At 45.1% G+C, this 22849-nt stretch overlaps 1 protein-coding gene across 1 annotated transcript in view; it reads left to right on the top strand.

Annotated features, from left to right (window-relative positions):
* The window catches only part of LOC140729251 (polyamine-transporting ATPase 13A3-like), a 97384-nt gene that overhangs the window by 5460 nt on the left and 69075 nt on the right, over nt 1–22849 (top strand). The window contains exons 2-7 of the mRNA XM_073048823.1: nt 10382–10462; nt 14091–14184; nt 14563–14736; nt 17389–17574; nt 21114–21265; nt 22502–22571. Coding sequence (XP_072904924.1) covers nt 14134–14184; nt 14563–14736; nt 17389–17574; nt 21114–21265; nt 22502–22571 — 633 coding nt within the window. The 5' untranslated portion in view covers nt 10382–10462; nt 14091–14133. The remainder of the gene's footprint in view (nt 1–10381; nt 10463–14090; nt 14185–14562; nt 14737–17388; nt 17575–21113; nt 21266–22501; nt 22572–22849) is intronic.

Here is a 22849-nt window from a genome sequence, read left to right as displayed (position 1 = left end):
GTCCGTGGCTTCCTCCACTGCCGTGATGAGGCCACGATTAGGTTGGAAGAGCAGCATCTTGTATTCCATCTGGATAACCCCCAACCCCCATTGATTTCTCGAACTTCTGATAATTGCCATTCACCCCCCCTTCACCATTCCCCATTCCCATTTCCCTCTTACCTTATCTCCGTACCTGCCTGTCACCTCCCTCTGGTGCTCCTCCCCTTCCCTTGCTTCCATGGTCTTCTGTCCTCTCCTATCAGATTCCCCTTCACCGGCCCTTTACCTCTTTCACCAATCAACTTCCCGGCTCTTTACTTCACCCATCCCCCTCTCCCAGTTTCAGCTATCACCTACCACCTTGTACTTCTTCCTCTCCTCTTTCACCTTCTTACTCTGACTTCTCAACTCTCTTTTTTCAGTCCTGAAGCAGGGTCTCGGCCCGAAACGTAAACTGTTTACTCAGATGCTGAGTTCCTCCAGCATTTTGTGTGTATTACTTTGATCCCTAGCATCTACAGATTTTCTCTTGTTTGTGACAAAAACTATGCCTCCTTGTTCCCCTGGTCCTGCAAAGTGAGAGCCAGCAGACAGCACGCAGACTTGTGGCACCACACAATCACAGGAGGTGACTGAACAATGTCCCATGGCGGCCAACCCTGCTGTACAATAATGGCCATAGAAAAAAGGCCTTCCTGCCTTCGCTTCCTTGGGAACATGCTGCCATGTTATCAGTCCTTAGATCCAATTCTGTCTTTGTGTCTGATTGTGTGCTGGCTGCTGCCTGTTTGCAAGCTCTGGTGGACACTATGTTCCCGGGTGACTGATGCATTCACCAGGGGCGTGAGAGCAAGCACTTGGGAAAGTGGCGTTGGGTTCAAGAACCATCTTCCAAGAATTCTGGAGTAATAGGGCAATGCAGCACAGATATAGGTCCTTTGGCTGATTGGCAGGAGGCAAAGAGTGGGAATAAAGGGATAATTTTTTGTTTTGCTGCCAGTGTCTAGTGGTGTTCCACAGGAGTCTGTGTTGGGACCACTTCATTTTACGTTGTGTGTCAATGATTTGGATGATGCAATTGATATCTTTGTGGCCAAGTTGGCGAACAGTACAAAGACAGGTGAGGGACAGGTAGTGTTTAGGAAACAGAGGCTGTAGAAGGACCTAGACAGATTGGGAGAATAGGCAAAGAAGTGGCAGATGGAATACAATTTTACAATTTTGTGAAGTTTGCCTTGAACTTTGTTTGAGAAAATTGAAAAATCTGAGGTGCAAAGGGACTTGAGAATCCTGTGCAGGACTCCTTAAAAATTAAAAATTAAAAAAATTTAATCCTTAAAAATTACCCTCTTTAAAGGGTAATTTGCAGGTTGAATCAGTGGTGAGGAAGGCAAATCCAATGTGTGCAGGGTAAATTTCCCTATTTGTTGAATACACAAAGTTTGAAAAAACGGAATTACTGTAAATTCCGAGGCTTCTTCCCCCATCAGCCCTCCCCGAGGAGAGCTGGAGTCCTGCGTCTAGACTGGGTTGCCAGTGACCCAGCGCAAGGTCAGACGGAGGCGGAAGTCTGCTCTACCATGCGCCATGACTGAACTCAAAGCTGGCCTCTGGCATTGGACATTGTTCACTATCAGGAGTACAAAGACCTGGCTTGATTCTCCAGCTTATCTTCAAAATCCAGACATCTGATTCAAATATCAGAGGCACAGTTCCTTCCCTCTCCCAGTTAACACTCCCTTACAGACCAAGAGCTTCTACAGCCGGAATGATCTGAATTGTAGTCATATAGTACAGTAAACCAAGAGGACCACAACCTTGTCGTGGTTTGACCATAAGATGTAGGAGCAGAATAGGACCATTGGCCCATTGAGTCTGCCCCACCATGTCATCATAACTGAGCCAATTTTCCTCTCAGCCCCGATCTCCCGCTTTCTTCCCATATCCCTTCATGCCCAGACCAATCAAGAATCTAACAAGCTCTGCCTTAATTATACATAAAGACTTTGCCTCCATGACAGCCTGTGGCTAAGAATCCCTCAGATTCACCACTCTGTGGCTAAAGAAATTACTCCTCATCTCTGTTCTAAAAGGACACTGCTCTATTCTGAGGCTGTGTCCTCAGGTCTTAAACTCTCTCACCATACTTTCTACTCTCTACTTTCTGTGAAGGCTGAGGAAAGTCCATCTCCCACCCCCCATCCTCATCACATTCTACAGGGGTTGTACTGAGAGCATCCTGAGCAGCTGCATCACTGCCTGGTTCGGAAATTGCACCATCTCAGATCGCAAGACCCTGCAGCGGATAGTGAGGTCAGCTGAGAAAATCATCGGGGTCTCTCTTCCCGCCATCACGGATATTTACACTACACGCTGCATCCACAAAGGAAACAGCATTATGAAGGACCCCATGCACCCCTCATACAATCTCTTCTCCCTCCTGCCATCTGGGAAAAGGCTCCGAAGCATTTGGGCTCTCACGACCAGACTATGTAACAGTTTCTTCCCCCAAGCTATCAGACTCCTCAATGCCCGAAGCCTGGACTGATACCTTGCCCTACTGTCCTGTTTATTATTTATTGTAATGCCTGCACTGTTTTTGTGCACTTTATGCAGTCCTTTGTAGGTCTGTAGTCTAGTGTAGCTTTCTCTGTGTTGTTTTTTTAATGTAGTTCAGTCTAGTTTTTGTACTGTGTCATGTAACACCATGGTCCTGAAAAACGTTGTCTCATTTTTACTATGTACTGTACCAGCAGCTATGGTCGAAATGACAATAAAAAGTGACTTGGCTTGACTTGTCATAGGAAGCCTCCTCTTCACATTCACTATATCCAGGCTTTTTACCATTCAATAGAATTCAATGAGATCACCGCCATTCTTTTGAATTCTAGTGAATACAGGCCTAGAGCTATCATCCGCTCTTCATAGGACAAGCCATTCAGTCCTGGAATCATCTTCCTGAACCTTTTGGTGGCTTGTGTACCTCAATGACCCAGAGAGCTATGTTAGCTGGAGTCAGGGCCTTGTGCTTTGGCTCTTGGTAGGGTCACTTATGCCAAACAGGTCAAATGGTAGAGGCCAGACTAAGAATGGTTCACCAGTCCTCCAGGTTCGGGAGAGGGGGATTCAGCTGAGGGTTAACGACCCTGACTGATCAAAAACAAAACTGTTATGGAAACAGCAATAAAGAATCCCTCTACATCAGAGTGTGATGATATTCCTGAGTCTCCACCTGGGATTTGCATGACTTGACAGTAGTGAAAACTGGGTGGAAGCTACTGACATGATGAAAGAAGCCCTGAACACCGCCAGCGATGGAGGACCTTCACTGCTGCCCTGAACACCACCGGAGTAACGGGCAGTAAGTACAGTGAACTATATGAGGAAGGCCAGTGGCATGCTTGCCTTCATAGGTCAGGGCATAGGAAATAAGGTGGGGACATGTCACAACATTGGCACATTGCACATTGAGCACTGTGAGCAGTTCAGGTAGCCATATTAGATTCAACTTTATTGACGTTGTGCCGAGTACAGATACAAAGCCAATGAAATGCAGTTAGCATCTAATCAGAAGTGCAAAAGAATAGTGTTACTTACAAAATAACTGTGAATAAGAAGTAAATGCTACAGTACATGAATATAAAAGTACTGAGACAGTACAATATGGGTGCAATACTGCTTAGTGCTGTGATGTGAGGTTCAGCAGGGTCACAGCCTCAGGGAAGAAGTTCTTCCCGTGCCTGCTGGTGCGGGAGCGGAGGCTCCTGTAGCACCTACCGGGTGGGAGGAGAGTAAAAAGTCCATGGTTAGGGTGAGATGCATCCTTGATAATGCTTTTTGCCCTGCCCGGGCGGCTTTTATGGTAGATGTTCTCAATGGTGGGCAATTGGGTGCCGATAATCCGCAGGGCAGTTTTCACCACCCGCTGGAGTGCTTTGCGGTCCAATACAGGACAATTGCCATACCACACTGAGATGCAGTTGATGAGTATGCTCTCAATGGTACAGTGGTAAAAGTCCATCAGTATCCTGGGACAGAGGTGAGCTTTCTTCATGCTCCTCAGGAAATAAAGGCGCTATTGCACCTTTTTGCGCCTTTTCAAGGAAAGATAAGATTACATTGGAGAAGTACAAGTGGTTCAGATTCAAATGGTTTAAGTCTAAATCTCTCCTGTCCATCTACTTCAAGTTCAATGGTTCAATTTGGTATCAGTGAATATAACAGTATGCAACCTGAAATTCTTACTCTTCACAGACATACATAAGAGAATGCAAAACAGAAAAATGATAGAACCCCAAAGCCCCCTCCCCATCCCATGCACAATCAGGAGCAAAAGCATAAACTCTCCCCCCACTTGCTCCAGCAAAAGCATCAACCCCCCTCGTCACCCACCTCACAAGCAGTAGCAAAGCCCCCAAAGAGATCATGATCTAGAGTCCAGTAAAAGCTGCTGTCCATCCCAGCACTTCGACATCTCAGTATCTAGGGAGAGAGCGATACTGATTCTGCAACAAACTAGAGGGGAGACCAGCAGCTCCAGAGGAGATTCACCATGGCTTTACCTGGTTTAGAGGGTTTTATTTATGGGGAGACATTACATAGGCTGAGGTTGTTTCCCCTTAGAGCGTGAGTTCTCAACCTGGGGTCCACGGACCCTTGGTCCATGGAACAAATAAGGTTGAAGGTTGGATAGGTACATGGATGGTAGGAGTATGGAGGGCTATGGTCCCAGTGCAGGTGGATGGGAGTAGGCAGTTTAAATGGTTTGGCACAGTCTTGATGGACTGAAGGACCTGTTTCTGTTGACTGGACTGACATGATACGGACATGTTAGAATGTTTGGCCACAGGAAAGCTCTGCTTTTGATGGATGGAGGAGAGGTGCTTGAAGCGGTCCTCCAATTAGGGTTGTTGATAAATAGTTATTAGGAGAACACTTTATCAATAGCTTAGGACAAAATCGGGTTTATTATCACTAACGTATCATGAACTTTGTTTTGTGGTAGCTGTACAGTGTAAGACATGAAATGTAAAATAAGTTACAATAAATTATGAGGGGCAACTGCAAGCAGACTTTTTCCACTGAGGTTGAGTAGGACTATAAATAGAGATCATGGGTTAAGGGTGAAAGGTGAAAAGTTTAAGGGAAATATGAGGGGAAGCTCCTTCACTTAGAAAGTCATGAGATTGGAATGAGCTGCTAATGCAAGTTGTGCATGTGAGCTCGATTTCAACGTTTAAGAGAAGTTTGGATAGGTAGATGGAGGGTAGGGGGTAAGGAGGACTATGGTCCTGATGCAGGTCGATGGGAGTAAGCAATTTAAATGGTTCAGCATGGACTAGATGGGCAGAAAGGCCTGTTTCTCTGCTGTACTTTTCTATGACCCTGAACAAGATAAATAAATCAAAAAGAGGGATAGTGAGGTAGTGACCATTTAGAAATCTAATGGAGGCGGGGATGAAGCTGTTCCTAAAACACTGAGTGCGTGTCCTCAGGCTCCTGTACTTTCTGATATTAGTAATGAGAAGAGGGAATGTGTCGGATGTTGGGGGTTCCTAATTACTTGCTGGGATTTGAAATTACTAAATTACAATAAAAAGTGACTAGTGAGGAAGTGATGGTGGAATAGAAAAAGCTGTTTCTAAAGCATTGAGTGTTAGGCAGCTGGTGGTAGGTGACAATTGGGGAGAGAGAGGGGATGAAGTAAAGAGCTGAGGAGTTAGTGAAAGAGATACAGGCTGGTGAAGAGGGAATCTGATAGGAGAGGACAGACGACCATAGAACAAAGGGAAGGAGGAGGACCGCCAATGGGAGGTGATTGGCAGGTGAGAAGATAATGTGAGCGAGGAAAACAGGAAGTCCTGCCTTTTTAATTCCTCTGGCTTAGCTTTTAAATTGTCCAAATATCAGGTCGTCATCACAATGGGGCCCAAGCCCCGGGCCCCACAGTAGCAACATCCTAAACTTGTTATCCCCTTTGGTTCAAGAGCCTGATGGTTGTGGGATAGTAACTGTTCTTGAACCTGGTGGTGTCAGGTCCTGAGAGTACCTGATATAAGAAAGTCACAGAATAAATACTTTTGCAAGAGTGTTGTGAGGCTCTGTTGAATAAACCTCATGTTCATCTGTAAAAGTGAGCTAAACAGTAATATCAACCGTGTTTGCATACAATGAGTCAATGACTGTGTAAATATTACCCAGCAGGATCAATATTTAATTGGTTACGAATGTTGGATTCCCAACTAAAATATCCCAGAATCCCTCAGCTTTGAGCACAGCCATGCATCATAGGAGGGACTTTTCACTTTTAGTTCAAAGTATATTGTGGGGGGGGGGGGGGGAGAGGAAGAGTTCAAGGGGAAGGAAGTTAAGTTAATTTTTCTACGTTAACTAACATCCAATCTAGATTTAAATATTGAGTAAGAGAAATGCTACCTTTGAATAGCACAATAAAGTGACATCTGCTGGCCCTCTGAGATAGATCCTAAAAAATCCCTCCCTAATTTCAAAGAACAGAGCATTTACACTCAGTGGCCACTTTATTAGGTACAGCTGCTCATTAATGCAAATATCTAATCGGCCAATCATGTGGCGGCAACTCAATGCATAAAAGCATGCAGACATGATCAAGAAGTTGTTGTTCAGACTGAACATCAGAATTCAGAAGAAAAGTGATCTAAGTGTTTTCTGACCGTGGAATGATTGTTGGTGCCAGATGGGGTGGTTTGAGTATCTCAGTAACTGCTGATTTCCTGGGATTTTCACACAGCAGTCTCTGGAGTTTATAGAGAATAACGTGAGGGAACAAAACATCCATGAGCAGCAGTTCTGTGGTTAAACTGTTAATGAGAAAGGTCAGAGAACGGCCAGACTGGTTCGAACTGACAGGAAGGCAACAGTAACTCAAATTACCATGTGTTACAACAGTGACGTGCAGAAGAGTGGCGTCACTGAACACACAGCACAACGAATCTTGAATTGGATGTGCTATAGCAGAAGAAGACCACACCAGGTTCCACTCTGTGGTCACTTCACTAGGTAAACTCCTGTACCAGATAAAGTGGTCACTGAAGGTAAATATTCTTCACACTAGAAATCCCTTTTGTTTTAAGTTTTAGAGATACAGAGTGGCAACAGGCTCTTCCTGCCCAGAGTCCACGTTGCTCAATTTCATCCATGCGACCAATTTATCTACTAACCGGTATGTCATTGGACTGTGGGAGGAGCCTGGAGCATCCGGTGGAAAACCATCCGGTCACGGAGAACGTTCAGACCCCTTACAGACAACGTCAGATAACTTATGCAGTCACAAACTCCTTACAGGCAGCAGCGGATCTGAACCTGTGTTGCTGGTGCTGTAATTCCGTTATGACTTATATGCTGCTGTGCTGCCCACAGTTAGATTTTCTTTTAATTGTGTGTTCTAGTGTGGGGGGGGGGGGGCTCTACTCCACAGGATTGAAATAAACTGCAGAGAGTTATAAATTTAGTCAGCTCCATCATGGGCACTTGCCTCAGTAGTATCAAGGCATCTTCAAGAAGTGATACCCCAGCAAAATGGCATCTATCACTAACGACCCCCCCCCCCCATCACCCAGGTCATGTCTTGTTCTCATTGCTGCCATCAGGAAAAAGGTACAGAAGGCTGAAGACACACACTCAGCGATTCAGGAACAGCTTCTTCCCCTCAGCCATCAGATTTCTGAATGGACACTGAACCCATGAACTCTACCTCACTATTTTTTATTTCTACACTATTTATTTAATTTAACTATTTATTCTATATATACTCACTGTAATTCAGTTCATTAGGAGTAGGCAGTTTAAATGGCTCAGTGTGGACTAGATGGGTCAAGGGCCTGTTTCTGTGCTGTACTTTTCTACGACTCTTATTAAGCCAAAGAAATGTGCCTACTGTTATTGGGGCTGAGGGTTACTGTCCTTTCCCAGAATAGGGAAGTATTATTGGAAGGCATGGGTTTAAAATGGTAAGTTCTCAAAAGGGAACCTGAGGGACAACTTGTTCATACAGAGGATGGTGTTAATGTGGATGAGCTGCCAGAAGTGCCACATTTGGATGGGTACAAGACAGGAAAGGTTTACAGAGATGTGGGCCAAATGCAGGCAGATTAGAGTAGCTCCTGGTGGCATGGGTGGGCTGCATCAAATGGCCTGATTCTTTGCTCTGTCACTTCATGACTATATGTATGTTTATTGAACAAGAAAGGTCTTGAGATTGGATGATGGGCGTAGCTCATTCCATACTCCCCTGCGGCAATGGTTCTCAAGGTCCCCGTAACTCATTGGGGCCTGCATCCTGCCCTCCCCAGAAACTTGTCTAGTTCTGTTGCCCTTTAAGTGCACCGGGAGCCCGTTTCCCGCTCTCCCTTTAAATGTCCTGTCTCCCACTCTACCTCTCATCCCACCGGCGCCCCGTCTCCTGCTGTGCCTCTCATCCCACTGGGACCCTGTTCCTCTCCCCTGACTCATTGAAGGAAAGATTGGGCAGTGGGAGTGGGGAGGGAACCAGAATTGAGGCAAGGCTGGAACTGTGAAACAAAAAAATCATGTTAGCATTTCTGAACTAACATCTGACCTTGATGAATGTTTTGAAGCCGGGACTGACCTCTGCATTGTTGGCTCACCCAAGTTTGATTTGATGGCCATAATGGGTCCAATCTATTTCATTTGGGTTAATACCGTAGATGCCGGATTATAAGCCGCTACTTTTTTTCCCACGCTTTGAACAACTTTGAACACTGCGGCTTTTACTACGGTGCGGCTAATGCATGGTTTTTTTTCATGCCGCCAAAACATTTTGCCTCGTAACAGTAGACCAATAAAATTGATGAGTAGTTCACAGAGGTCCAATGAAATTGTACGATAAATCAAGCGCACTTTCACAATTAAATTATTGTAAATCAGTCATTTGTACTCACCCTCATCAACATGGAAAACACTCGAAGAAAAGCATTGTGCTGCCTTTATGGCAGTTATTTAGTTTATAATATTTTCGCTTAGTAATTCATTTGTTAGTATTTTCTAGTTAAAGTTATAAGTGTTTTAACTATATTTGTTTTCTGTACTACATCCCGGGATGCTATGACGTCACATCCGGTTTCGCCGCGTCTTGTGGGAAATACCGGTTTGCGATAAACGGAAAGGTGGGGGGGGGGGGGAGCGCATTAGACCCGCGCGAGAACGCTGCTTTTAAGTTAAAGGCGATCAATAACTTTTCCTGGTAGGCTGCAGTATATATATTTTTTTACCAGTCGTTAGGAGATATTGGAATGTTGTTCGTGCACTGTTCAGTAAAAAAGTATACGCAACGTAATTTGTGTGTTACCGATACGTATGTATATTTAAAAGTAGCCGTGTTACAGGCACGGTTCGAAAAAAAGCATTTGCAATATGTATTTGTTTATGTTACCATACGGATTTAATTAAAAGTTAAAAAATCCTCACGTGTAATATCTTTCTGTGTAAATATCTCATATTACAACGTGGGACACCTGCGGCCTAAAATCCGGTGCGGCTTGTACAAGTACAAAATTGATTTTCTTTCTAAAATTAGAGCCTGCGGCTTTTAATCAGGTGCGCTCTGTAGTACGGAATCTACGGTAATTTCCCCTGTCCAATTCGCTATTCCAAGGACAGGCAAGGATCTGTACTTGTGAAGTTGCACTTGGAGTCTGTGCTTGCTCTGAAAAGTGAGGCCCATTGTAGTCAAACAGGACCCAGTGTAGTCCATCGTCTCACCAGACTTGATTGAGGCCCTGAGGTTGTGCATTGTGGAGAGAAGGAATTTGGAGCAACTTCACTGTTGGTTGAGGCAATGCCAATGATTGTGTCCACAAAAACATCCCAGGAATCCGTCAACACAAACAGCTGCACAGAGGATGAGGCTGGCATTGTCTATTTATAGCCTGCTGGACCTACGTCTCGGATTTGAGACCAAGCAGGTTGATTAGTCGAAGGGACTTTACCTAGATACACTGCAGAAACAGCCAACTTATGCAGTCCTGGGTAGGTCTGTAGTCTAGTGTAGTTTTTTTTCTGTGTTGTTTTTTATGTAGTTCAGTGTAGTTTTTGTACTGTTTCATGTAGCACCATGGTCCTGAAAAATGTTGTCTCATTTTTACTGTATACTGTACCAGCAGTTATGGTTGAAATGAGAATAAAAAGTGACTTGACTTGAACTTTACGCAGGTCGGTTGTACAGAAATGGCCATCTTTCTGGAAGTGGCCATGGCAAAAGATCCAACCTTTTGGAAGTGACCATCTTTTGTAGAAAGTTCAAGAGAGTGGCTGATGCCTCCTCAGTGCTAAGTGGGACTAGCAGGTCAATCTATCTGATTATGAGTGGATTTTGTGATCGTTTTCTCTGCACCTCTCGCAGGCAACCTCCGACTGAGTCCTCAGGAAAGATTCTGGGACGTACAGTGGCAGCACTTCAGCTGACAGATCGGAAGCAAGGGGGGTAAGTCACCAGCGACGAGACTATATCCTCTTGCCACCTGGTACATACATTCTCCTTTTCAAGAGTTTCTCTGAGTTCTTGTATTGAAACTGCTGAACTGACACAGAAACCTATAGACTCACTTTCAAAGGCTCTACAACTCAGTATCATATGATTTATAAAAATTTTATTATTTGCCCAATTTGTCCTCTCTTGCATATTGGATGCTTGTTAGTCTTTATAGTTTTTCATAGATTCTATAGTATTTCTTTATTTTCCTGTGAGTGCCTTCAATAAGATGAATGGCAAGGTAGTTTATTGTGACATGTACATACTTGGATAATAAACTTAAGTTGAACATTGAGCTGTGATTCAAGCAGTATGCTCCAGATCACCAGAGCCTCTGTGTCTACCACACCATTCTCTGCAAATTCCTCCATCTTCAGTGGGATCCTACCATTGGGAACATCTCTCCCTCCCCCTCTCTCTCTCTTTGCTTTCCGTAGGAGTCATTCTCTACATAACTGTCTCATGCACTCATTCCTCACCACTGAGTTCCCTTCTGGGATTATCCCTGTGACTTGTTGAATCTGTTTAATTTCTGATCCTTGGGGTTCTTCTGGGAGTCAAAAGTGGCGAGCGGTCTTATTTCCAAGGTTCCAGTTTATTTTAGAGTACGAACAAACATACAAGTAATAAGCAAACTAAATAAAGAGCCGAGAAACGATGCTGTGAGGGGAATTAATGCTATGGGGTGTAAGACAAAGAAATAAAAGATGGTGCTTCTGAAAAATCTATCAGTTTTATAGATAAGATGAAGGAAATTCCTTGGGTAGTGATAAATTAGTTAATAGGTTACATAATTAAAACAATTACATCATGCGGGTAATGTACTAATACTTGTTGTCCAGTTGTTAAGTCGAGTCCGACTCTTTGTGACCTGATGGATCATAGTGTCCATAGGGTTTTCATGGCAAGATAAAGAAGTAGATTGCCAGGTGTTTCTTCCGTGCAGATTCTGCTGTTGCCCAGGTTGAGACCCCGCTAGGTTTGAACTCAGGACCATCTGCCTTGAAGTCCAGTGCTGATACCACTACACCACCATCCGGCTCCAATGAAAAATGAGAGGGTGATAAACCTCTAGTTTAGCTGCTATACTGCTTTCTGCCAGTGAGTGTGAAAAATACATGAGTTCTTAAAATGTACAAATCTTACAAAGAAGTATTTTTTTTAATAAAAGTGGTCTCCAACAGACTGTAACAAATGTTATACCTCCTCTCTAGTCCCCATTCAGGGTCCCTAACAGTTCTACGAGGTGAGGCAACACTTCACCTGCGACACTGGCAGGTGAATCCAGTGAACCCGATGTGGCCTGTTTACATCAGTGAGACCCAATGCAGATTGGGGGACCACTTTGTTGAGCGCCTTCGCTTATACACTGCAAAGGACAGATTCAGTGGTGGCCACCCAATTCAGTTCGACTTCCCATTCCCTATCTGACATGCCTGTCCATGGCCTCCTATTGCCACCATGAGGCCAAAATCAGGTTGGAGGAGCAACACCTCATATTCCATCTGGGTAGCCTCTGACGTGGCATGAACATCAATTTCTCTATCTTCTGGTAATTAATCTTCCCCACACATTTCCCCCCTCCCCTCTTCTTTGTTTTTCCATTCCCAGTTCCGGTTACCCTGTTACTCCTTCTCTTTTCCTTACCTGCCCAACATCTCCCTCTGGTTCCCCTCCTATTTCCCTTTATTCATAGAGTCATAGGAAAGTACAGCACAGAAACATCTAGCCTGTGCTGAATCATTTACACTGCCTGCTCCCACTGATCTGCACCCAGACCATAGCCCTTCATACCTTTACCATCCATGTACCTATTCAAACTACTCTTAAATTGAGCTTGCATACACCACCTACACAGGCAGCTTGTTCTATACTCTTATGACCTTCTGAGTGAAGGTTTCCCGTCATGTTCCCCTTAAACTTTTCACTTTTCACCCATAACCTGGGTGCAGGCCGATGGGAGTAGGCAGATTCGGCTCAGACTAGATGAGCCAAAAGGCCTGTTTCTGTGCTGCACTTTTCTGTAACTCTATCCCCCAAGCGGACCACAACCTTGTCATGGTTTGGAGGCTTGTGTGCCTCAATGACCCAGTGAGCTATGTTGGCTGGAGTCAGGGCTTTATGATTTGGGTCTTAGTAGGGTCACCCATGCTAAACAGGTCAAAAGGTAGAAGGGCAGACTAAGAGTGGTTCACTAGGCCTCCGGGTTTGGGGATTCAGCTCAGACACAACAACCCTGACTGGTAAAACAAAACTGTTCCGGTAACAACAATGAAGAATCCTTCTACATTTGAGTGCAATGGTATTCCTGAGTCTTCAGCTGGGACTTAAATGACTGACAGTAGTGAAAACCTGCGAGGAAACTACTGACATGATGAAGGAAGCCCTGAAAACCACCAGAGGTGGAGGAGCTTCCTTGCTGCCCTGAACAGCAGTGGCGTAATGGACAGTAAGTAGGCAGGGTAGGACCCCGTGAAGAGCATTGGGCTGGCCGCGGATAGATGCAGTTAGGCAGAAAAGCAGGTTGTCATGAACTAGATTGACTGATCATGGAGCGACAAGTAAACCCAAATTGTGTAAGGATTGCCAATGTCTTTACCAGCCAGCTATGTTCCCTCTAATTTTTTTTTACAGCTGCACAGACTAACCACTGCTCTAAGTAGGAAATTTTTACACAGCCTGAAAGCTGTGTGGCACTTTAAAACGGCTTTGGCATTCAGCATGCCAGCAGTTTATAAACAAAGAACTACAAACGTCCATTCTGTGTTTATTGTTACAATTTCTCAGTGTTGTGACTTGAAACACTGACAATGTAAATACATTGAAGCTCTAAAATATATGGTTGTAGTACATTTATTATTTGGAAAATTTATGGATTACATTCACAAACAATTACAGGGTATTTCAAAGGTATAATAGATTTCAATTAACATAGATTTCAATATTATATTAACATAGACTGCAAAATGATATTAACAGTTTAAAAATTATATTAAGATAGATACTTTATTGATCCCAAAGGAAATGACAGTGTCACAGTAGCGTTGCAAGTGCACAGATATACAAATATTAGAAGTAAGAAAGAATAAAAAAATAAGTTACATCAAACAGTCTAACAGGAGGGGATTATATTAAAGAAAATTCTAGCTGTGTGGCAGTAAATGCTATGTGTGTGGGAGCAGTTCAGTTACTGCGCTGCCACACACACACGCAACTTAGAGAGAAGCCAGCCAGTTATCTTCAGAGAAGGGACTCTGTTGTGCAGGTGAGCCTGAGTTTCAGTATCAGCCTATACAATTCTGGACCAGCTGTCACAGGCACCACCATCCCACACGAGAGCTGCTGTTCTTTGACTCTGCAAAAGCACACTCTGTTGTAGCTTTACACCTAGTGTATATTTATTTCTCTCTTTCTTCCCCCCCCCCCACCTTGACTTGGGAGGTGGTGGTAGCATACCTTGTGCAACCTGCTCTCGTGAATGTCCCTCAGGAGCTGGTGAGAGTCACCCGTGGCACTCTTCCCCTTGGGGTCTTGGGTTAGCTCCAACCCTCCCCCCTAATTTGATGCTTTCTCTCCCCAGGGCTGCACCGGTAGGGGCAAAGAGGGGTACGACCAGGGGACAAATGGAGAAAAAGGAGAAGACGTACCTCAATGCAGGCAGTGAGGATGAGATGGTGAGTTGTGGGGCCCTTAGCTCCCCGACTCCATGTGTTCCGTACAGAATAGAGATGGGAACTTGGATGTCAGCAGTAGACGGTGGGTGTCGAGCACCTTTTTGCTATGTCTTATAACAACAATTAAATCAGAGTGGGTTGAGATGGGAGGGTTTGAGGTGGAGAGGTTGGGTTGTGATGGCAGGGACTTGGATTGTATGACGGGTGGGGTTGGGTTGATGTTTAATAGCATAAGATGGGAGGGGTTGAACTGGGGTGGGAGTGGTTCAGTTTGTAGGGGTTGGATGAGATTTAGATTGAGGTGGGAGGCTTGGATTGATTGGTCTGCAAAGAGGAAGCTCCAGCCATTTGCTGATCAGCTGTACTTTGGCTCGGCAGGAGGTGATTGGTTACCAGCCCTGCTGGTGGAAGATCGGCCTGGTGGGTGTAGGCACAGTGTGTACTGGCGGCCTGCTGCTCCTCTTCCTCTACTGGATGCCCAAGTGGAGCGTCAAGTGCATGTGTCGGGAGGTCTCGTTCAGAGAGGCTTCCGTGCTGCTGCTCTGGACCACGGTGAGTGACTAGTATTGGTTCCCACTGACATGATGGCTTTAAGAACGACAGGACACATGGTCGAGTGTGTTTTTCTGTACTTCCTGCAGTTGTTCCCCACCTCGTCTCTGCAGAGATTGAGTGCAAAATCAAAGCTGACACTTCTAGGCACTTCTGTCCTTTCTCTTCATGGATACTGCTTGACCTGTGGAGTGTTTCTAGCATTTTCTGAACGTGAGATTCAGCAGATCAGGCAGCCTCTATTGAGAGGAATAAGCAGTCGGCATGAAATATTTTGGACTGAGACTTTTCATCGGGACCCTTCAGAGTCCTAATGAGAAATCTTGGCCCAAAATGTTGACTTTTAATTCCCCTGCACAGATGTTGCCTGATCTGCTGAGTTTCTCCAACACTTTGCATGTGTTTCTGATTTTTGTTTCAGATCTCCAGCCTCTGAAACTTTCCTTTAATAGATATTCCCACTAATATGTTGCTAGAGTGGATGTGCATCAGTGGTGTTGTTAATTCAAGGCTTTGTCTCCTCTCTGAGGTGGATGTGAATGACCATTGTTGGATCTCTGTTATTTTCTTCCTGGGGTCAAGAATGGCAAGTGGTCATAACTCCTCATGATCGTTTATTTTAAAGTTTAAACAAACATACAAGTACTAAGCAAAGAGCTGAGAAAGAAAGCAAGGAAGGCGAAGATAGAAAGAAAAAATAAAAAATGGTGCCTCTGAAAAATCCTTCACCTATCAGGAATAACAAAAATCCTTAGATAAAAATAAATCTATCCCTGGTTGCACAATTACATCACTTGGGTAACTTGCTAATGCTCAGCCAATGAAAAATGGAAAGGAATATGTAACTGCTAGACACCTTCTGCTAGTAAGTGGGGACAAATCACCACAAACTGTATTAAAAAGATACAAATTATGATTAAGCAATGACTTTAGTCTTACATTAATTCATCTAATATCTTACAAGATATTAGATGACTTAATGGATTCCAACGCTCCCCATGGCAATGTTTCTGTGAAGTACTGGGGAGATGTTTCTGGTCAGACACTCAGAAGACTGAAGACGCCGGGATATGGACCTGCAGACAAACTCATGAACTAAGCGGGTCAGGCAGCATCTGTGGAGGGAAATGGATAGGCATTGTTTTTGGGTTGAGACCTTTCATCTAGACTGGAGAGAAAGGATAGAGAGTAGAGAGATTTTTATACTGACTGTCTCATCCCTTTTCCCCCTCAACTTCTTCTTGAGCCCTTATCTGCCAGAGTAGCGTAGTCCATTGATGGTTTGGTTGTAGTTCAGCAATGTTTCTGTAATCCATTGTATCCACTGTACAGGGGTTTGACCCATACAGCTTCACCAAAGCCCTGCTGGCCGGCCTTACCCACTTCCACCTCTGTCAACAGAGACGTAGGGTTGGAATTTGAGAGACCCACCCCGACTAGCTCCTCTTTCTTTCTAGTCCAGGTGAAGGTTCTCAACCTGATGTACGGACTGCCCATTTCCCTCCACCGCACCCCGCTGAGTTCCTCCGGCATTGCTTCAGATTCCAGCCTCTCTCTGCTGTCTTGAGGGTGCTTACTGGAGACACTTTGGATGTTGTGTAACCTTGTTTCAGCAGAAGGAATGGGTTTTAGTGTTGGGGTTGGTTTGTAGTGCATTGGTTTAGTGCTGTCACATATACCAAGATACAAAGAAAAACTTGTCGGATGGCACGGTAACATAGTGGTTACCACACCCTTTACAGTGCAGGCAACCCAGGTTCAATTTCTGCTACTGCCTGTAAAGATTTTGTACCTTCCCTCTGTAACCACAAGGGTTTCCTCCAGGTGCTCTTGTTTCTCCCACGGTCCAAAGATGTACTGGTAGGTAGGTTAATTGTAAATTGTCCTGATATTATGCTAGGATTAAATCAGGAGATTGCTGAGTAGTGTGGCTTGAAGAGTCAGAAGGGCTTATTGCACGCTGTATCTCAATAAATAAGTAAGTATGCTCTTCATTCAGATCAGATCGTTGCATGGTGCAGTGAGGTAGAATGAGGTAAAGCAGTAACAATGCAGAATAAAGTGTAAAATCTACTGAAGTGCAATGCAGGTAAACGATAAAGGTTGTGAAGCCAGGAGTCCATGTTATCGTTCAAGAGTCTGATAATATTGGGATAGAAGCTGTCCTTAAGCTTGGTGATATGTGCTGTAAGGGTTTTGTATTGGCTGTCTGAAAAGAAAGGGGAGAAGAGAGAATGTTCAGGGTGGTTGGGGGTCTTCGATTACGCTGTCTGCTTTACTTAGGTGTGTCCATAACTCTCTGTAGTTAGTTTGTGGTCACATGCAAAGCAGTTGCCATGCCAGGCTGTGATGCCTCCTATCTACCAATAAAAGTTGGTTAAGGGGGAGTCGATGGAGACATGTCGGATTTCTTTAGTTTCCTTGGCTGTGACGTCAATGTGGTTGGGCCAAAACAACCTATTGGTGATTTTTATGTCTAGGAATGTGAAGCCCTCAGCTCTCTTAGGGTTAATTGTAAACTCATTCATATCCCAGGTAGAGGAAAGTTCTGTGCACAGAAGCAGATTGGGCTGCACACTGCACCCTTTCATATCTTTTTAGTGTTTGCACTAAGTGACAAGTACCTGTGCTCTGTGTCCATTCCCCCGGCAGGATGAGTTCCACACTTGTTTCCGGGTCCGCGTGCGCAACGTGGAGGTTCCGGGATGCGAGCCCCTGGACACACCGCTCCCCATTGACCAGAAGGAGCCTGCCTGCAATCCGACCACCCCTGTCATCGAGGAACATGAGTTGGAGAAGGATCTATTACCCAAGGCTCCTGAGATGGAAAGAATCCAGGTAAGATCCATGGCTTCTGTCCTCTGCTGCTGCTTATGTGCTGATGCCTCCCAGGTGATCAATGGACAACACACACAACACAATGGAGAAACACAGCAGGTCAGGCAGCATCACTGGAGAGGAATAAACAGCCAGCATACTGTGTCAAGACTTTTCCTCAGGACTGGGAAGGAAGAGGGTCGAAGCCAGAATAAGAATGTAGGGGTAAGGAAAGAGTACAAGCTGGCAGAGCAGGTAATAGTTAGACCAAGTCAGAATCAGAATCAGGTTAATTATTACCGATATATATTGTGAAATTTGTTGTTTTGTGGCAAAAGTACAGTGCAAGTACAAGGTTGATAATAAATCAACCTTGATTGAATAGCAGAGCAGACTCAGAATGGCTGAATTCTGCTCATGTTGATAGTCTTGTATAAAAATTGCTATAGTTTATGATAATAAAAATATATAGAATGTAGTGCAAAAAAGAACAAGATAATGAACTACATGGACCATTCAAAAATCTGATGGTGGAAGTGAAGAAGCTGTTCTTAAAACATTGAGTGTGTGTCTTCAGTCTCCTATACCTCTTCCTTGATGTTAGTAATGGAAGAGGCCACATCCTATGTAATGATAGGTGCTGCCTTCTTGAGACAGTCTTTTAGGTCCTCGATGGTGGGACTGGTTGTGCCTGTGATGGAGCAAGCTGAGTCTACAACACTCTGCAGCTTTTGTCGATTCTGTGATTGGAGCCTCCATAAAGGTTCAAAGGTTCATTTATTATTTAAGTATTATGCAGTATACAACTCTTGAGATTCGTTTTCTCCAGATAGCCACGAAACAAAGAAAACCATGGAATTCTTTCAAAGAAAAATATCAAACCCACCTCCCACACAAAAAAGAACAACAGCACGATCATCAACCTCCAGACCTTCCTTCCCCGTATAGCAGGCGGTGATGTAACCAGTCAGAATACTTTTCATGGTACATTTGTTGAAACGAGAGGGGAAGGTGGGTGGGTGACGAGGACAAATGATGTGAGAGTCTGGGAGGTGATGGGTAGCAGAGGTAGAGGGCTGCAGAAGAAGAAAAGGCCTCTTTTTTCCCAGTCCTGATGAAGGGTCTCGGCCTGAAAAGTTGACTGTTTATTACTTTCCATTGATGATACCTACCATGCTGAGTTCCTCCAGCACTTTGTGAACGTTGCTTAAGAATTTCAATATCTGCAGTCTCCAGTTCCCCAAAAGTGGCAACACAGGTAGACAGGTTGGTGAAGAGGGCATTTGACATGCTGGTCTTGATCATTTAGAGCACAGAGAATAGATATTCCAATTGAACGAGACACTGGTGAGGCTGTACCTGAAAAAATTCCATTTTTGATCACCTCATTGCAGTTAATTGAAAATAAACCAAAACCACTGAGAGACTGAGTATGGAAGTTGACACTGCATGACACGTTTCCAAATAACTGTGTTCCAAGTCAGAAAAAAGTACATTCGATCCTTTATCATGACACCAGCAAGGATGAACGATCGTATAGCTGTAAAAAAAAACTTAACATTAGCAATTTAGTGAATTAAGAGTAATTAGTGTTTAAATTAGTATAATTAAGTAAAGGTTGTGAATAAGAACAAATATGAGTCCTGAAAAAGGGTCTCAGCCCGAAACAGCGACTGTTTGCTTTTTTCCATAGATGTTGTATGGCCTGTTGAGTTCCTCCAGCATTTTGTGTGTGTGCAAAGATTGTAAATAAGGGGTTTAACAAAAAAAAAATCATTCCCCCAGCTCACACTCTCTCAGCTAAACTGCACTAACTAACTAAGACAGAGGAGGAATACGTAACTATATTCATTTGCTTCTACCGAGCCCAATCCACATGACAAATTACCAAAGCTCATAATAAAAACACACCACACAGGCAGAAAATAGATACACAGCTTCTACATGGAAAGCTTCCATTAAGCTGGAAGAGCGCAAAGAAGATTTAAGTTCAAGTTTATTTTCATTCAACCATACACATGTATTCCACCAAACAAAGCGATATTCCTCTGGACCAAGATGCACAACACAATACATATAACTCGTGCACAACACATAGCACATAATGATGATGGTGAATATTACTCTATGTCATATGACGTGGGCAATCACAGTCTTTCCATGACCATGATTGTTCTTGGCAATTTTTCTACAGAAGTGGTTTGTCATTGCCTCTTTCTGGGCAGTGTCTTTACAAGACGGGTGACCCCAGCCATTATCAATACTCTTCAGAGATTGTCTGCCTGGCATCAGTGGTTGCATAACCAGGACATGTGATCTGCACCGGCTGCTTGTACGACCATCCACCACCTGCTCCCATGGCTTCACATGACCCTGATCAGGGTGGTGGGGGGTGGGGGTGGGCAGATCCTACCCTTGCCCTTGCCTGAGGGTGACTTGCAGGCTAGTGAAGGGAAGGAGAGCCTTGCACCTCCTTTGGTAGAGATGTATCTTTAGCCTGTCACCCAGTGCATAATATTCCCACAGATCTTGCCCTCAAAGGCATTAAGTCCTAGCCTAGCTGGACTCTCTCATCCATCTCATAATCTCTTTGACCTTTCCTATCAGGCAGGAGGTACTGTAGCATTAGGGTAAGGACTGTTAGGTGGGAAACAGCTTCTCCTCCCAGGCTGTGACTCCTGCCACCACCCAGACCTCATCACACATGAAGCAGCTGTAGCATTATACCGTTTACTTTTTAACTTGTGTTGTAAATGCACCTTGTGCTAAATGTCAGTCTTTTGGAATATATGTTATAAATTGTGCTTCATGCGTGATGAGACCTGGGTGGTGGTAGGAATTCAGTAGTCTCACGGCCTGGGAGGAGAAGCTGTTTCCCATTCTAATGGTCCTTGTATTCATGCTGTATTACCACTTGTCTAATGGTAGGTGGTCAAAGAGATTGTGGGACGGATGAGAGGGTTCCTAGAACTTGAGAGCCAATGTCATAGGGAGAGGTTGGCCAGGTTAGGACGTTATGCCTTTGAGGGTAAGTGAGGGAGGGGTGAACTTAGAGATATATGGGTGTGATAGATGTTATGAATTACGCTCCCTAATGGCATAGTGGTTGTACCCACACCTAAAGACTGCAGCGGTTCAAGAAGGTGTCTTCTCAAGGACTATTAGGGGGTGGGCATTTAAATTCTGGCTCAGCCTATGAAGCCCACAGCCCTTCGAGTGGCATCCTGCTAGGTGGTGCGGAGATGGGTTCCTTTCTCCTCCAGCTGATGTTAGATGTGGGTTCCCAACTGTAGCTACAGCCTCCTTGGTGCCTTCCAGGTCTGTGACTGGCTGGGTAAAAGTGCTTGATCCCTGCCCAGCCTTAGAAGATGCGTCATATACCCCTTTAGATCCTGGCTGCAACCCCCCAGTACAGATTACAAGAAGAGAGGGTCTTGACTGTTGGAGCACTAGCATTTGGTCGCCTGAGAGGGAGGGTGATAGGCCTCAGGCAGATTGCGTGCTGACCCCTTCACCTCATTTTGTTTCCTTTCCACCACCCTCCCCAACCCTCAAATCAGCTTCGATACTTCAATCACCGTAAGGTCAAGTACCTGTGGAGCCATCGGCGGCAGGAGTTCCACAGACTGGTGGCGCTGGAGGAGGGGATCTCGTGCTCAGCGATCTACACCTACCACAGCGCTGGGCTCTCCTCCCTCTGCAAGGACTACCGGTAGGAAGAGAATGGTGACCCCTCGTCAGAGGGGAAGGGTTTGGGGGTCCCCAAGGAGGGTATAGGGAATAACGAGATGCGGATGTGTGTTTGGTGTTGGAACGGAGTTGGGTGGGACGGGTGAGGCTGCAGTGAAGGGTTCGGGGTAAGGTTTGTTTCAGGGTGAGGGGACGGGTGGGCTCTGTAGGACGGGGAGAGGGAAAGTCATGAGGAACGGGGCATCACCCACAAAATGATGGAGGAACCCAGCAGCCGGCAACAGTTGTTATTTCTGGCCAAGACCCTTCAACAGGATTGGAGAGAAAGGGGGCAGAAGCCACAATAGAAGATGGGGGGGAGGAGGAGGAGTAGTGGGAGCTAGCAGGTGATGGGAGAGACCAGGCGAGGGAGATGGTGGGTAAAGAGCTGAAGAAGGAAGAATCTGATAAGAGAAGAGAGTGGAACATGAAAGGGGGCAACCAAAGGGAGGAGATGGGCAGGTGAGAAGAAGATTGGGAGTTAGAGGGGAGCCAGACTTGGGAATGTGAAAAGAGCGAAGGGGAGAGGTTAGTATTTATTTTTATTTAGAGGTACAGTGTGGTATCTCTTCTGACCCAGTGAGCCTTTGCCACCGAGTGACACCCATATGACCAATTAGCCTACTAATCTGTATGTCTTTGGACTGTGAGTGGAAACTGAAGCGCCTGCTAACTGCTGCTGTACAGTGCCACTCCTTTTAATTTCCGAGAGTTAGAGAAATTGATCTTCATACCGGCTACCCAGAAGGAATATGAGGTGTTGCTCCTTCAACCTGCGTTTGGCCTCGACGTGATAACGGAGGAGGCCAAGGACAGATATGTTGGTGTTGGAAATGAGAGTTGAATTGAAATGGGGAAAGGGGAGGGGGTATGGGTGAGAAATTGTTTCAGAGGGAGAGAGGAGAGTTTTTTGAGGGGTGGAGGGAGAGTTCAGAGACATGGGAGGGGGTTCCTAGTGGATGGAAGAGATAATTTCAGAGGGAGAGGGAAAGTTCTGCCGCGGGAAGGGTTTTCTGGTGGGTGGGAAGATTATTTTTGAGGGAGAGGAAAGTTCTGAGGGAAATGAGGTGGAGAATTGGAAGAGGAGGCACTGAAGGCAGAGGAGAGGGGTAGGGAGAGCTCTGCTATCAGGATACTGATGTGGAAGCTCCATAGGGTGGAGAAGCAAGGCCCTGTGGGACAAGGATTACCTCTATGCTGGTGTTGTATCTTTCTGCAGGAAGCTATTCTACGGAGAGAATCGGATTGATGTGAAGGTGCCTTCTATCCCCTACCTCCTGATAAAAGAGGTAAGGCGCTGGATGAAGATCCCTCACCTTCCCTGTTTGTTCCCATTATGACAGACACCAGGACAGAGGGAGGGGGAGAGGCAGTGTCTGCTTGCTCACACTGAGCATCTGATTTCTCACACTTAAACTACCCAGTATTACCCTATCCCAGCATGGTGCAAAATGCCAGTGGCCTGGTCACTGTGGGACGGGGTGGGGTGGTGGCCTTGGGGATTCATTAGTGAGGAGAGAACGTGGGGCTTTATCCACCTTACAGGAGAGGTGGAAAGTCTCTTGAA

Source organism: Hemitrygon akajei, chromosome 6 (assembly GCF_048418815.1).
Source record: "Hemitrygon akajei chromosome 6, sHemAka1.3, whole genome shotgun sequence".
In the NCBI taxonomy this organism is placed as follows: Eukaryota; Metazoa; Chordata; class Chondrichthyes; order Myliobatiformes; family Dasyatidae; genus Hemitrygon; species Hemitrygon akajei.
Note: the sequence above shows the minus strand (reverse complement) of the source record. Positions and strands in the feature narration are given on the sequence as shown.